The 16300-nt window shown below is 38.0% G+C and overlaps 1 protein-coding gene across 1 annotated transcript in view; it reads right to left on the bottom strand.

Moving 5' to 3' along the window:
- The window catches only part of LOC122787423 (protein phosphatase PTC7 homolog), a 185815-nt gene extending 180347 nt beyond the window's left edge, over positions 1-5468 (bottom strand). The window contains exon 1 of the mRNA XM_044054134.1: positions 4555-5468. Within this exon, the coding sequence (XP_043910069.1) occupies positions 4555-4774 (220 nt within the window). The 5' untranslated portion in view covers positions 4775-5468. The remainder of the gene's footprint in view (positions 1-4554) is intronic.
- Positions 5469-16300: the final 10832 nt, after the last annotated feature.

Raw genomic sequence — 16300 nt, forward strand, 5'->3', positions numbered from 1 at the left:
GTCTGCTAAGTAAAAAAATCTGTTCTGCTAGCAATAAAAAGAAACTGAACAATTTAGATTACCGTCGTGCCCTTTTAAGAATCTACCACATGCTAGTGTTTAAATGTTTTCTTTGATGCAATGACCTAGTAGAAAAACGCTATCCATGCCTTTACTTCACGTGCTTTCTGGCTCATGGCCCAAATGCAGGACGAGACTTTCCAGTCTGAAGGTCATCTAGCTACAGCTGATCACATGAAGTTTGTACTGGGAACGTATGTATGTCCCATACTAGTCTTTCAGGGAATAGCAGTTTCAGAGAACCATGAACAGAAAACACAAAATACACCGAGAACTAACTAGTTTCTGCTGCCAACAAACTATACTGCATTCTAAGCAAATGCCCAAAGCAGACAACATTTCAAACTAGTGAAACACTTCATCAAAAATATACTTTCTAAACTCAAGTGTACTATTAAATCTATGAGAACAGAAATCATGAGTTTTCAGAATGTGCCTTTCCGCTGCCTGGGCAGTCCCACTCCAGATAAAAACAAGACTCCAACTCAAGAATGGCCAAATAACTGAACATACAGAATGAAAGCTGCTAACTAAAGCAAATTTTTCACTCTGTTCTGCTTTTAGAAATAATTAACATGCACCACCACACACCATGACCTTAAAAACATTTTCTGTAGGACAGATACCTGATTCTAGAGCTCCCACACCCCAATGACCACAGCTGTCATTCTAATTAATGAAGGAAGCACATGAAACTATAACAGTCATTACTTAACACACCCAAGAAGCCATGTATGCATCAACTGTATTGATCCATCTGTCTTGAGAAAGGCAATACAATTAGCACTTCATCTGAACAAGTATGAATACTTATACTTTCAAGACAAAAACATTTTTTATGGCTTTGGTATACATAGTATTCAACCCATGTCTGGCAGTAGTCCAGCGGAGTAAGGTTTGATTCCCTCAGACTCCACTGCCTAAAATGTGTGACTGAGCACGTCACTTAACCATACACTGCTCCTGGGCAGAGTATGAAAAAGGTCCATGCATATCAATACTCTGCCCCGTAAGACAAACACTAATAAATAGAACTTGCCTGTGCATTGAAAAAAAATCCCTTAAAATTTTGATACAATCTCAAGCCTGGCCTTAAAGTTGCAAGGATTCACCACAGTCTTGTTCAAGCAAGATTCATCAAAGGAGGAGTACGAATGTAAGGATATCAAGATGCTCTCCAGTGGAAAGTGCTTGGCAGGTCTTGCCAACTAAGGAATAGCCACCTCTTGGTCTCCAAGTGTCAAGTAAGTTATTGTGGGATCCAAAGAAGAGAAAGTTTGGAGCAGTCTCACTGTAACAGATTTAATCACCTTGGCTGTCATCCACTAGAATCCACTCATCTAAAAAAAACATTTTTATCCTGGGCACTTGTAAGAAAGCATCTATTCTAAATCCCACTTTGTAAACCCTCTGACAGCAGAACTAATGCATAACTCTGAAGTTCAGAACAGATAAGGACTACAATCTTCTGTGATACTATAACAAATCTCCAGATGTTATAAGCAACACGTGCAAGCAAATGCTGTAAAGATTCAAGAACTGCATCTAGCTTTCCCTGGACAGCGGCGATAAGACAGACTTGAGGGTGATCAAGTGAAATGAGTTTTGGAATGAATGCACAAAGACCACTCAAATCTAACATTGGCTTTAAGTCGAGTTGCTTTATTGGAACTGAAAAAAAAAATCTGGAACAAAATACTACTCCCAGCTGTTCTCGCAGGTTTAAAAGGCACCCTGAAATCCACCCCCCCCCCCCACTAACAACCTGCACCTTATTTGATGGTGCAGTTTCCTATCAATGGGAATGTTTTGAAATGGAAGATAAAGGACACAGAACAGGTAGAGATTTTATATAACAGCCAAAGGCCATCACTTCCACCACCCATTTTCTGGCCACAAGGAACGACAAAAACTGGAGCATGATGGGAACATCTTTCTATGCGCGTCCACAAATGGAATTCATTATCTGGGAGTCAGGACTACTCAGTGCAGCTCCAAGAAGCAGCCCCAGTTTGGCTCCTTCCATCTACAATACCTTCCATCAATTTAAGCCCCAACTCCAATGCCTAATCAATGGCCTGGTAGCAAATTAGGGTATTATGCACTTCACACAATGCTAAAAAATCACTGCTCCACATAAAGATAGTTCACTAGGATATTTTATTTTACCAACTTACACTTGAAGCTCTGAGAGTTGGAGAAAATGGAAATGTCTGCTAGTGCAAGAAGGCTAAGCAATCCAAGTATGCACTAAGGGTCTCATCTCTTGGCAATCACATAAGAAATTTGTTTATAAAATATCTGCATTCCCAATCTATTTGCATATCCTTCTCAGTTATTCACTCTCTAAAAAAAAAAAAAACAGACCCACTCCAATCTACTCCATAGGTCATAACCCTACAATGTTTATGAACATTTTAACAATTACCCAAAAACACACGGTGTGGACATGTTTGATCACACACTCTACCTCTCTTTGGATGCACTGTGTAGAATAGATATTCTCATGTGCAGCGTTAGTTTAAGCATCCACCTTCCCTGTCCCTATACAGTCTTGGTGCCACATGTGAATGGTTTAATGCCCTCCTTAGGTTAAGGACTGCATAGGTTCATAGGTAGGTACTAGGCTATCGGCCCAAGGGCCTACGTAAGCCTAGCCAGCAAGGTTCCATAGCTTACTCCACCCAAGAACATTATTTTCCTATGCCACTGTCCAGCAGAGACACAGAAGTGATCCCCAGGGTGCATTTCCTATTTCCCATCAACTCATCACGATTTTAGTACTAATGAAGAACTTTGCTCGACATAGATGGGTAGCTTGTTCCAGAGTATAGGAAGTCTCTGGGACAGGAATCTACCCCTCCAGGGTGTCCTGTTTATTGTGGTGACAAGGTTTAGGTCCCTAGAGCATGTAGCTCAGAGGGATTTCTTTAGGTGTAGCATGTCCAACTGCTCTGAGTTTGACATAGCTTTATATGTTAGGCAGATATCACCTTGGAGTAGGTGATATGCTACGGAGTAAAGTTGGCATTTTTTTTGAGGCAGTCAGTGTAGGGCATTTGAGGCCAGTAAGCTCTAATTCAGGCATAGTAGCAATTTGTGGAAACTTGTCTTCTCACAGAGGTCACTCACCATTTGTACTATTCAAAGGCCTGTACACACTGACTTACAAAACTGCCTAGAGAATAATCATATAAGCATAATCATTTCTCTACATCTGCCTGAATTATGCTTTCATGACAGCAGTTTGCCTAACCTGCATTAAAGAATTCTATCCCCACCCTCATCACTGCACCGGATCTGCACAACTCGGGTCCTCATGTTGCAAACAAAGCATTAACTACCAAACACACAAGCCCTTTCATATTGCCCATCATTTCCCAGAGTCTTTTATCAGTCCGCTGGAATATAAAATTCAAAGCTAAACTAAGATTACAAAAAATATGAAACTGTTCAGTCTTTTAGAAACTGTCTAGACATAGCATCCATGATCCAGCCATCGCGCACTGATCAAGTGTCCCCTTTCCTGTACTTGAAGCTGGTGTCGTTTTGTCAGAGACCAGCAAGTCTGCTGCCCAAATGGTAATTGACAGAGCTGCATCAAGTTTACAACTCCATTTCCAATCCACAATGCATACCTCTCATCAGTACAGATTTTCGTAGAGTATCCAGATTTTGGTCTCAAGTTTTTGGTTCATTTTTTTCATAAAAAATGTTTTTCTGGCAAATCATTAAAGACTGAAGTGAAAAAAATAACAAAAGACATTTCATTTTCAGACCTAGTTTCCTTCAGGAAATGCATGCTAATGCAAAACCTGTTATTCTATCAACTTTCTACGTTTGTAAGAACAATATTAAAAAAAAAAAAACTGTCCCTATTTCTGAGCCTTGTCACACTTTTACTTATGGCTTTGTTCAGATTTCTTGCTCTAAAATGTTGGTTAGTATGATTTCCAAAGTCCAACAAATGAGCATTATCCCAAGGAAAGTAGAGTGGAAAGCTAGGTATGACAAGAAAGTGTCATTTCTTGAGAAGATCGTGATTAGACAGATCAAAGCACCTTTAAACATGGCTACTATACAGAAACCTGGAAAACTTGCATGTTTTCGCTATAAAATGGACAGCAAATTAAGCTGAACAAATATCTGAACGTTTAAACTCCAAAGCTGCATTAGGTGCGCAACCCCCCCCCCCCCCCCCCCCAATCACTGCAGCCAACACACACCATCGTTACTATTATTTACTTACAAAGAATAAAAATCAAGATTTTCTAAAACATATGCAATTATTAGTTTACCCTTGCAGTCTCGAAACTTGGTTGACAGTTTTGCAACAAATGTTGAAAACACAAGGATACACAGCAATATACCTACACTTGTCTCAGCTTAGAAAAAGCAACCTTCAAAATATTAATGCAATGACATTTATACAGATACTTTACTATTTACTACTTACAACCTGACATCTAGATTTGAAATTATGAATTAACTCACCAAGCACGTCAGCTAACCGGTGAGTAGCAATAAAGCAAGCATCATCGCCAAAGCACATGCCTTTCCTGACTATATTGCCGGGTTTGTCCAAGTCCTTGCCAAAGCCACAGCTGGCGGTCACTAACCGGAATTCCCGGGACTCTGAGGTCTGCCGAAGGGATGTTCCCAGACCAAGGGCAGTCCGTGCCAGCAACCTAGCACAAGCCAGCACCGACTGCATCCTCGTGTGCCACTAAAACTGTCCTCGGTCGCTGCCACTGCACCGGGTCTGCACAACTCAGGTCCTTATCTTCAACCACTGCCGGTAAATGGAAAACACAAGAGAAATGAAAAGGTCTGAACAACACTGCAATATCAACGCAAGATAATACAGGTAACCTTGGACTGCGCTAGTGTCCTCTTTCCTGGAATAACCTGTCAAGCGGCACAAACATCCAACCGACTTTTCAAAATAAGCAGTACAACACTCAGCCGACTTTTCAGATAACAATCCCAACGCTGAACTTAAGCCGCTCAGGACTAGTAAATCCAACGAAGGACAGCACTGTTACTGCCCTGGTGCAAAAGGCGATGCCAACCTCATCCTTTCAATCTTTCGCATCGGAACTGCTTTACGAAATAAATAGTTTGGCTTGTCGTAGTCACTCAAAACACCGTAGAATACTTTCTTAACCTTGATACAAAACAGTTGTCAGTAAAAAAAAAAAAAACAATCTAATGTGTGGAAAAAAAGGTCCACTTCCAAACTGTCAGTTGTCAACAAAAGAGCCTGAAAAGTAGAAATAAGTAGTGTATTTCTTTTTTCATTGCCCACATGGTTAATATCTCTATCCATACGCACAACGCCCGGGTGTTTAATGCACTACTGTCAGTACCGCTACTAAGTGTAAACCAATTCTATCAACCATCTTGGCCGGCACCTCCTTATGAGTGACCTAGCTTTCTCACAACACGTTTGTCCTCTAACATGCAAACGGAACTATTCCGGAGAAGAACAGCTGAAAACACCAATAAGAGGGGGAGCCGGTTACTACTCGACAGCACGTAATTTACAGTAGGCGGGATTACGAGCGGCGAAATTGTACGGCTTTCCACTGGAATCTGCAGTCACGTTGACCAATCAAAAACAAAGTGACGGTTACGCATGCGTTTGATGACGTTGGGTGGAGATTAATTGGCCAATGATAGTTACAGCCGAGACGTAATTATTACGAAAGTAAAACTGTTAGATCAAAGGTTGGAGTTTGGAGACTTTATTGGATAAATAGCAGATGTATCTTTAAGCCATACCCTTCAGCCTGTTAGGGAAGAAATATGGACACATTTTAAATATTGTTCTTATATACTTAGTAGCTATAATAACATGGTTTGTGTTAGCATGCATTTAATGAAGGGTGTGAAGTCTGAAACTTAAACATGTCATTATTTAGTGATTTTAATCCTTAGATCATCCCAGTGAGTTGTCCAAAAAAAAAAAAAAACACAATTTAGTGAGGGGTAGACAGTCCAAAAATATAAGGAGAAAATCTGTACAGTTGAGAGGTATGCAAACTCTCCACACTAGTCCTAGAAAGTGTAGGGGGAAGGTTGCATTTAAAAAATGACAAATTTCTGCTTAGAAAAATCATTATAGAAATATAAAATTCTAGAATGCACCCGTTATTAAATGTTCTGAACTTCTTCCATACTAGAGGAGATGCAACAAGGGGAATCTGTTTAAGATTTTAGTACTTGGGGCAGCAACAGGGAGCTATGGTCTAATGTGCTGGATGTGGGCCATCCATGATTTTCTTATTTTTACTTTTTTGGCGCAGTTGATTACATCTGCCATCCTAAGCAACACATCTTTTGAGAAGAGTTGGGAGAGTACAATCATCAAATAAGGATATATTACAACTTCAGATTTAATTTACTTAAAAATGGTTAACAAAATCAGAGCATGAAGCTTTACTGAATTTACAGAAGAATGACACAATAGTTATCAGGCCTGCTGATAAGGAAGGGCCTATAGTCCTTATGGATAAAAATAAATATGATTTCACTGTGTCTCACATTCTGAAGCAAGATGTCTTTTATGAGAAACTGCCCCCTGTTAGGGTTAAGCTGTTCATAGAAAAAGTGCATAAGCAATTAAAAGATATGTTTTAGAATGGCATGATAGAGAACATTCTGTTATATTATTTTATGGTAACCTCACCTACTATATCCATTATCCAAGGTTTGCCTAAACTACCCAAGAGCACTACTGACCCACCCATGAGGCCTATAGTAGAAATTAATGTACTGAACCGGCATCCATTTTCATTGAAAAATGTTTGACAACACTTTTAAATAGTAGTGAGCATGTGTTAAGAGACACGGAACAGTTTTTGAGAGATTTATACACTTTCAATAATTACAACACTATTGAAGGTGCTCTCATGGTAACACTTGATGTGGTCTCTCTTTTTACTGTTATACCCAATGTGATTGGGTTGGAAAGTTTAACCAGGTTTATGGAAATGTATTCTGATTTCTCTGAAAGTAAAATTATACTAGTGAGGAATTTACTGGGCATTGTCTTAGAAAATAATGTTTTTCTGTTTAGTGATGATTTATATTGGCAGCATAATGGCGTAGCTATGGGCACATCCTGTGCCAGTAGCTAAGCCAATGCTGTCATGGTTGTATGGGAACATGAGTTTTTATTGAGTGGCCCATATCAGAACAAAGTTTTGTTCTTTCGTAGATTTGTAGATGACATTTTTGTTTTATGGGCAGGTACAGAAGAGGACTTCTTGGAATTTCTTATGTACTTGAATGCAACCACCACTTTTCTAAGGTTTACATCTGTTGTCTCATATGAGAGAATAAACTTTTTGGATGTTCAAGTAAATATTGAAAAAGGGGGCATATATACATGCTTGTACAGAAAGGAATGTTATGTTAACCATCTTTAAAGCAGAGGAAGTATGAACCCTACATATGTGTTAGGTAATGTCATTAGGAATCAAGTTTTTAGAGCATCTAAGTTGAATGTTAGGGATGCAGATTTACATCAACAATTGAACAGTATGAGGAATAATTTACTGGCCAGAGGCTATGGGGAGAGAGATGTACAGAAGCAAATACAAGAAGTAGTTAGTTTGCGACATACTAAGGCTAGACCTTATTATTCGGATAGATGGTCTAAGGAAAGAGAGACCAGTGGTGATAAGCCTAAGTTAAAGGTGCCATTAAGCTTCTCTAGTGATGTTGGGTCTTATATGAACATTATATGTAAACACTTGGGGATATTGACCACTGACAAGGTGGTCACAAAATGGATAGAGAATGAAACTAAATTTTTGTTCAGAAATTTAAAGTCATTGAAGAGATGATTATGTGCACCCAGAGAAGAGAAAACACCTATGGGTGGTATGGGGACTAAGCCTTGTGGCAAATGTTCATACTGTGAGTACATAGATATAAGCAATGATTTTTTATATCCAGATCAGGACCGGCTGTATAAATTTAAAGTACAAGCTACATGTGATACACAGCATATAGTGTATCATGCTCACTGTATAGTATGCACGAAAGTTTATATTGGGAAAACAGACCGTACACTCAAGGAGAGGGTTTTATCACATAGACAAACAAAGCAGAAGTAATGCCCTGGCCAAACATGTTGTGAATACTAACAACCAACATAAATTTAAGTTTATGGCCATTGCTAGGTGTTTTGTAAGCAAAAGGGGGGGGGGCACATGCAATAAAACAGAGGAACTGGAAGCTAGATGGATAATCTTATTGAGAGCTGACATGGGACATGGTCTCAATGAACAAATACCACTGAGACCAAAGTTAAAGGCCAGACCTTTATGTAGATAAAGCAGTTGTTTTTAAGAATATGTATTTTAAAAATATTTTTATAGTGCACAAAGTATATAAGAAATATTTTATTATATTTTTATGATTTTCTTTGAATATTTAGTTCTTTTGTGGTTACCATATAGCTTTAATATTTTATAATAATGGAGTGTATACAGACATGTGATGTATTGTTGTCGTGATGCATTCAGCAATGTTTAAAAGTATGACTAGTTTCAGTTTGTTTTTATGCACCTGAAGAAGCAGATGTGAAAGTGCTTGTGCCTGATTAAAGCTTTATAACCTTGAGCCTATCTTGTGTCCTCCTGTTGTTTTTGGATATTTTAATAGGTTGTCCATATTTAATATGGTATTTACAGCCATTGGATGGTTTACAGCTGTGGCTCATCTGTCACCACACAATTTAGCAGCAACAATGTCCATAGGCTGAGGGATATTTGACAAAATAGTAGAATGGATTTCAGGGTTACATTCAGCAGTTGAAATCAATGAATCTGAATGTGAGTTCACCACAACTTTGAGAATTCCTGATTATTCTCAAATGATTGCTGATTTTGAAATCATATCTGACAGTTTCAACAGCTGTCTGATATTTCCTTTAGAATTTCATGTTATCACCCCTTATAATGTGGGATTTTGACTGGTTATAATGACCCAAAGATGTAGCTTGAGATGGCATTTTGTGGCGTAAGTTCTAATCTAGTAGCACTCACAGTTAACATATGAACCACATAATTTAGACTGCTTGACATTTTGCTTTGTTGGGGTTCATACCCTGCAACTTCAGTTTGTCAAACAGCTTGAGTAATCATTTGTCATGTTCTTGTTTTGTAGCATCTCATGGTAGACTATCATAAATAATGTCAAGGACTCCTTTTAGTTCATTACTCACACCAGCACACTGGAGGACTTCTGATGCTCATGAGATCCAAAAAGCTAGCCTTAATAATGTACATCTACTTAAGGGAGTATTAAATGCAAAGTCTGAAATTAACATCATCCAATTTGATCTACCACAACTCCTAGTTTACACTGAACACTAAAATATTTAGGTTGTGACCAGAATGACATAATAAACATGCAGACTTATCATTACAATCAGATATTATACTGCATTCTGCACCAGTGTTCAGTTTAAACATAATTGCTTTGTCATGAACCCACTGCTTTTTAGATCAAATTTGGTATTGGTCTCCTTCATAGCTTTAGAAATATGCATACTATCTCCAATGATCTTTGAGTGGGATATAGTTGTATTTAGAAGGTGCAGTATTCATTCAATTTACCCTGAGTGCCAACAAATATTTCAAGTTCTGATTGCTCTCTTTACTTTTTGGTATCAACAATATGATTATTCTAGCGTTATACTTTCCATTTCAAACATACTGATGAAATGACTGCTACTTCCACTGAGTCTACAGATTTTGTTAGTTATGGTGTACATTTTCATGGCTGGAGCCACACTATATTTACACAGGGTGTAGTTACTCATTTGTTAGAGGTGCAATTCTAATGCCATACAGCTACCTTCATTTTATATATTTTAGTATTTTTAGTATTTCCAGGATTAATTTTCATTTCATTTCCATGCATACCATCAATTTTATGTCAGGCTCTTCAGTAATTCATTTAAGCCGCACACCAAATAATTCAGGTATATTACATACTGTACTGAGGTTACCCTTATTCTTGCCTTTTTCCAATGTTAAATCAGGTTTCTGTCAATAGAATGACCTTTAGCTGATTATTTCAACTCCACAGACTGTGTCTTATCAGGGATTTACTCAGTTACCGTATTCAGAGTCTTATACTCCTATGTGTTTATTCTGAAAATTTCCATATAGGCCTGTCCTGCAACTGAGATCTTTTACTTTCCCTCAACCCATCTGGACTCTTGTGTTTAAATTCATTGACATCTCTTAAATGTAGGAGACTAGAGATAATTTAGACGTAACATAGGTAAAAAAGGGCTCATCATCTGCCAATCCTGAGCTGAGATGTTATGTTAGGGTTAGGATATCACTGCACTGCACTGCAAGAAGGTTTTGTAGTACTGGGATAGGAACTCCCTCTACCTGATGATAGTACCTCTAGAGTCAAGTAGAGCTCCTCAACTGATAGACAAGACCTGTCCAACCTCAGGCCCCGTCTAAGGCTATTCTTTTCAACAGCATGTTGATATGAAAAAAAAACTGGCATTGTATCCATCTTTATTCATGGGTTCAACCTGTTATTTATTATGGAGACCTTATAGAAGAACATTTCTGTCCATGTGTTATGGCCTCTATCCTGCTAGGGCAATGGGTCATTCCATACCCTAGACAAAGCAGGAAAAATATCAGGGGTGAGATGTCCATTTACTCTTCTCCTGCTTTGGAACTGGCCTGGGTAAAGGTTCTTGCATCTGACTCCACTGAATATATTCTTGGTGCAGGAGTGAAATGCAAATTCCTCTTGGTATACTACCCACCAAAATACCATAATATAGTTCTGTAAAAGTTCTGTGATTTCTTGCTTGACCTAAATCACAAAGTTCCCTGAGGTGGTTGATTCTGCGTGACTTTAATGCTTCGGTCAATGACAAGGCCATCAATTTTACATGGAATGTCTTGGTCTTCTAATGATTCTTTGATTATATCTATCTATCTATCTATCTATCTATCTATCTATCTATCTATCTATCTATCTATCTATCTATCTAACATTTGTTAATCATGTTAGTCCAACTGAGCCAAAGACCCATTTTCAGTGGAGACCTGAGGAGAAAAGCTCCAAAGAGGTCACAATCTTGTAAAATTTGTAAGTATGACAAAAATGAACAGTTATACATAAGACATAGCCAGAGCATCACTCAGATTCACTCAGATTATTACCACTGCATCCATAAATTTGGTTACTTACTTGGCTTGATGTTCCAGCATGGTCCTGAAACCATGCATTTGGTGGTGAAATGTCTCCAGGAGAGACCACTGCCTGGTTCACTTCAGGCTTTGCCTCCTGAAGTTATCTCCTAGTACTGAGCTGGTCAAATGTTGAGATCACAGTGCAGTCAACTGAATGCCTATTTCTCTCTTACATGATTAATTCCTGGAGGAGTCAGTGGAGAAGATCTATATTCACGCATTGCAGCATATAATGTGGTTATCTTGTACAAGTTTCTGTACATCTCAAGCCTATTGCATGGAAAGAAACTTTATTTATTTATGAAGTGTGATCAGTGTGAAGTTTGGGATGTGGGTTGGAGTGTAAATGATGAAAGATGCCATTTTTTTTGAGAATAAGCTTAGTCTGCCCCAACACTATACTTTTTACCAGATGGAACTCTCTTTTAAGAAGCAATTGTTTATGTCCAGTGAGATTTCCATTGCACAGGATAATCTATCTTAACAGCTTAACATTTTCAAGTATATGGCAGGTTTTGTATTCTTACCTTGTCTTGTTGATTTGAAAGCTTTTCCTTGGAGTATTATGAGAAAACTTCACAGTTTTTGAAGATAATGTTGCCAGAATAAAACTTTCCTTCAGTATGGATTCACCCACTGAACACTTATGTGGACTACTATAAGGACATGAAGATTGTTTTAGCTATGCATCCTAACTACTATGGATTGGACCCTGGCCCCATTAGTCTGATTGTGCCCTGCTTTATGTGACTAAAGCCAATTATTTTCCAGACTGCAAGGTGACTGTTGAGAAATACAGTTTTTTCATCTTCTCTAAAGGATTCACAGATTACTCCAGTCCTTTAAAAAGCCAACAGTCAACCCAATGTGGTTAGAGAATTGCAGTTTAGGTCTAATCTTCAGTTTACTGGGAAGGCTACTTTGAACGTGATATATGCAAAGATGTATTCCTTTTTTTATATCTCATGGCTTCCTAAACCTGAACAAAGCGGGAAAAAGATATCAGGGTAGGTCTGGTCTTAGACCTTGACACTATACCAGGGTTACCTTCATTCTTGCAGTCAGTGACCTCCTGGTGATGAGCAATGAAAGGCTGTATTTGGTCCCAGTTCTCCTTGATCTTTCCCAGGCCTTGGATACCATGGATAATGTTTTTCTTTTCTTCCTTTTTTTTAGACAATGCCAAAAAATGCTGTGTATTGCAGGCACTGATCTCAAGTGGGTTGTCTCCTGCCTTTTGGGCCACTTTCACTGAGTGGTGTCTGTGGGTAATTCCACTGGACCTTTCTCCCTTGATTTTAGGGTGCCTTAGGCTCTGTTTTTTGCTTCCTTCTTGTTCACATTCCATAAGCTGTCATTAAATGGAAATCATTATGGGGAGATGTATTTCTTATCAATTGCAGGCTGATGATATTCAGCTTTACCTCTCCTCTCCTCTCAGGATTCTCTGCCTGATTTTACTGACTCTGAGCACTGTGTGGGCTCAGTTTCTCATTGGTTGATGAATAAATCACCTAAAGCTCAACCCAGCAAAAACTGAGGTCATGCTGATTTATGCTACCATCCATCCATTGCATCTTTCTCTGCTTTCCTTCTTAATAACTTATGGAGGGATAATAAGTTGTAACTTTCATCCTGTGTTCATAATCTGAGTGTGTTTTGTGATGACAGACTCACACTATAGCACTAGATCTCAGCTACTGTCAAGGAAATTAAGCCCTTTCTTCTATCTTTGGACTTGGGAATGGTGGTTCAGATGCTGGTTATCTCAGATCTGACTACTGGACACCCTTTATCTTCAGCTTATGGGTGGTGACCTGGTCCAATTACATCATTTCGAGCTCTTCTGATCCGGTGCAGGATTTCCACTGGCTTTTATTTACAGCTAGATATGACTATAAAATCTTATTCATCACATATTGTGCCTTCCATAGCCTGGTTCCTGCTTATCATAAAGAGCTGCTGAAATATATCATATCAGCAAAACACCTCAGGTCAACAGGTGAGGGTTGCTTGTGGTTCTATAGATAGAATGAAGATATCTGGCAAGGATATATTTTGTTTATTCTGGTTCTGTCCTGTGCAATCAGCTATCTTCCCTGATTTGGGAGAGTTATTATGAAAACTCCTTTAGGTGGTTACTGACATTCTATCTTTACAGGAAAGTCTAACTGGACTCAACCTTTAGAATTCCAAATTTTTAATTTAAATAATTTTATTTTAATGCTGTCTTTTAAAATTTAATGATTGCTTCTTTTACTTTATGCAGAATGACTAGGATTAAGATACTCAAATACTTTAAACAAACAAACAAACAAACAAACAAACAAACAAACAAATAAATAAATAAATAAACAAACAAACAAACAAATAAATAAATATTCTTTAAGCCAGGGGTATAAACAAGTATAATCTCTTGAAGCCATTAATTTTAACAAAATAAGTGTCTGAGATATGGTAGGTTCTTTGGTTCACAGTACGCTTCTAATTTACTGTATAATTAGTGCAAGTTTATCTTTCTCCAAACAAGTATGAAGATAACCAAAATGCCTTACTGACATCTTGATTACGACATAAAGAAACACGGTATATTGGATCCATTCTAATTTGTCTCCAATGTCACTTTAGTAAGGTACAGCTTAAAAACTCTATTTAGAATTTAAGTTTTCAAAGACATTCTACTTTAAAGACATTGGTGGTTGCAGAGTCATATATTTTGTGCCAAAAAACTGAAGATACTTTCATTGTGAAAACAAAATTATGGTGGTGAGGTATAAAAACAATATGTGTCTTTCGGCTTTTCCCGGTTAGAGGTCGCCACAGCGGAACTCCGGTCCGCTAATGATTGGTAGTGGATTTTTACGTACTGGGTTACCAGCCCTGATGCACAACCTTCAACGAAGGCACTCCCCATTCACGTATGCCTCCACACAGAAGACGCTCTAGCTGAGAATCGAATGGGACAACGTCTTGCTATGAGGTGACAACGCCACTGCAGCAGCACCACCGCATAATAACTTTTATAAAAAAAAATGAGACAGGTGGTAGAGTTAGTACAATGCATGGCTTGTTTGTGCAAGTCTTGCTAAAGCTTACTCTTGGCCTATATGCAGTGTATGCTCAGTATAGAAACAAGAGAAGTGGTACAGCTGGACGAAAGCCAAAGTACAAAAATTAGCATCAGCGCTCACATATAGTTTCTCTTCTCATACCATGTTAGATTTGCAAATGAAAGCCAACGTTAAACATGCAGTTTAAGCAATTTAGATGTATGGCAGATCATGGACTGAATTGAAATGCTCAGTTCAGACCTTTAATGTAGACTGAAGACATGACCCAAATAACATGGCTTTCAACATCCCCAGAATTACTGACTACTTAAAGAAACCATTCTTAGATACATTGTATGCAACATCCCCCCACAGACCCCTCACTACTTTATGCAGTTCTAATGTTGGTAAACTCCAGAATAAATAACAATACAAATGTTGTAGAAATTCTCCTTCATTGGCTAGTCCTGAATAAGCATTTTTTGATAAATTGGTTGGAACTGTCTATCATTATTATTTTTTATATATTTATTTGGACTGTCTGAGTATATAAGACTTCTTCAATGACAGCTGTTCAGTGTCATCATTTAAAAACAGTCCAACAGATGGATTCAGTGAAATTTAGCATTCACTTTCTTTCAGTAAATCAAGAAGATCAACATTTCAACCATGCAAATTAGAGTGGACAGCTTCCAGTACCTGGCTATGTTTTCCCCACTTTTGTCACTAAGTACTTCGATAAAGCATTTTCCTTCTCCTTATTTTTAAATGCTCTCATGTATTCTGTATTCAGTCTTGACAATCTTACCAACATAAAATCATTGGAAAATTATATATAACCTTCAGGTCTGACTTTTGTTGAATTCCCTTATCATCTAAGTTCTATAAATAGTGGAATATATAAAGGAACAAGATTTTGAAATATATTTATGCACGGCATAATATTGACACTTGAAAGTACCAGAACTTACAGAAACAATATACCCTTTATAGTTTCCTTAAAACATTCATATCCATCACATCCATGATGTTTTTATTCCATTTCTACACCATATATAATTCTCTCTCTCTCTCTTCAAATATTCAGTTCATTTTCTGGTATTAAAATAAGGAAAGATAACATGCTAGACCTATTTATGGTAAGGTAACTGTATGTAATGAAGGAGAGGACTGATGCTATGACTATAATTGCAATGACATGCATTCAGTCATATACTATAGTAATGCGATGTTGGTCAAATTTAAGTTTGTTAACAATCATTGCTACTGTTCTAGGTCCCCTCAACAAAACTTTTTTTTCCCTTAGGGACTGTATGAATAGAGACATGATAGAGTTTGGACTATGTGCCCCAGGCCAGTATGAGCCTAGCATTAAGCAACATTCTGCCTTCTCCAAGCATGATGCCACAATATAAATATAAGATAACTGACTTTAACAATCAACTTAGTTTTTGTTGTCATTTAAAGGGGGTACAATATTTGTTGGCCTGAGAGGATATAGTTTACAGACTATGCTGCTTTACCAGGGATGGTCTGCACTTCTCCCCTCTAGGCTTTTGAATATTGGTTAAAACTTTTTCCACCCCCATAGGGCCTTTTTTAGGCCTTGCCAACTTGCTGAACCATCCAACACAGCTAAACCAACACGGCATAATCTAAAGGTGATACTGCTCAGTGATATAATCTTAAACAAAAAACTCCACTCCCATTTGAAGTGCAAACAAGGTAAAGGGGGAGCAGATGGTCTAGTAGTTCCAGAGATCAATGGAGGCTGGGTGACAATGGTACTTTTGTAAATATGTGACAGAACTTTAATCAGATACTTTAAACTTAAGTAGAAGGGCAATACTTTTGAAGGCTATGTGACATATAGCCATCATAATCCAGAATTACCAATTCCTAACATTATATACCTAAAGTATGCATAGATAGACTCAAATA

The sequence above is a fragment of the Protopterus annectens genome, chromosome 13.part0 (genome assembly GCF_019279795.1).
Source record: "Protopterus annectens isolate FY-2018-M chromosome 13.part0, PAN1.0, whole genome shotgun sequence".
NCBI lineage: Eukaryota > Metazoa > Chordata > Ceratodontiformes > Protopteridae > Protopterus > Protopterus annectens.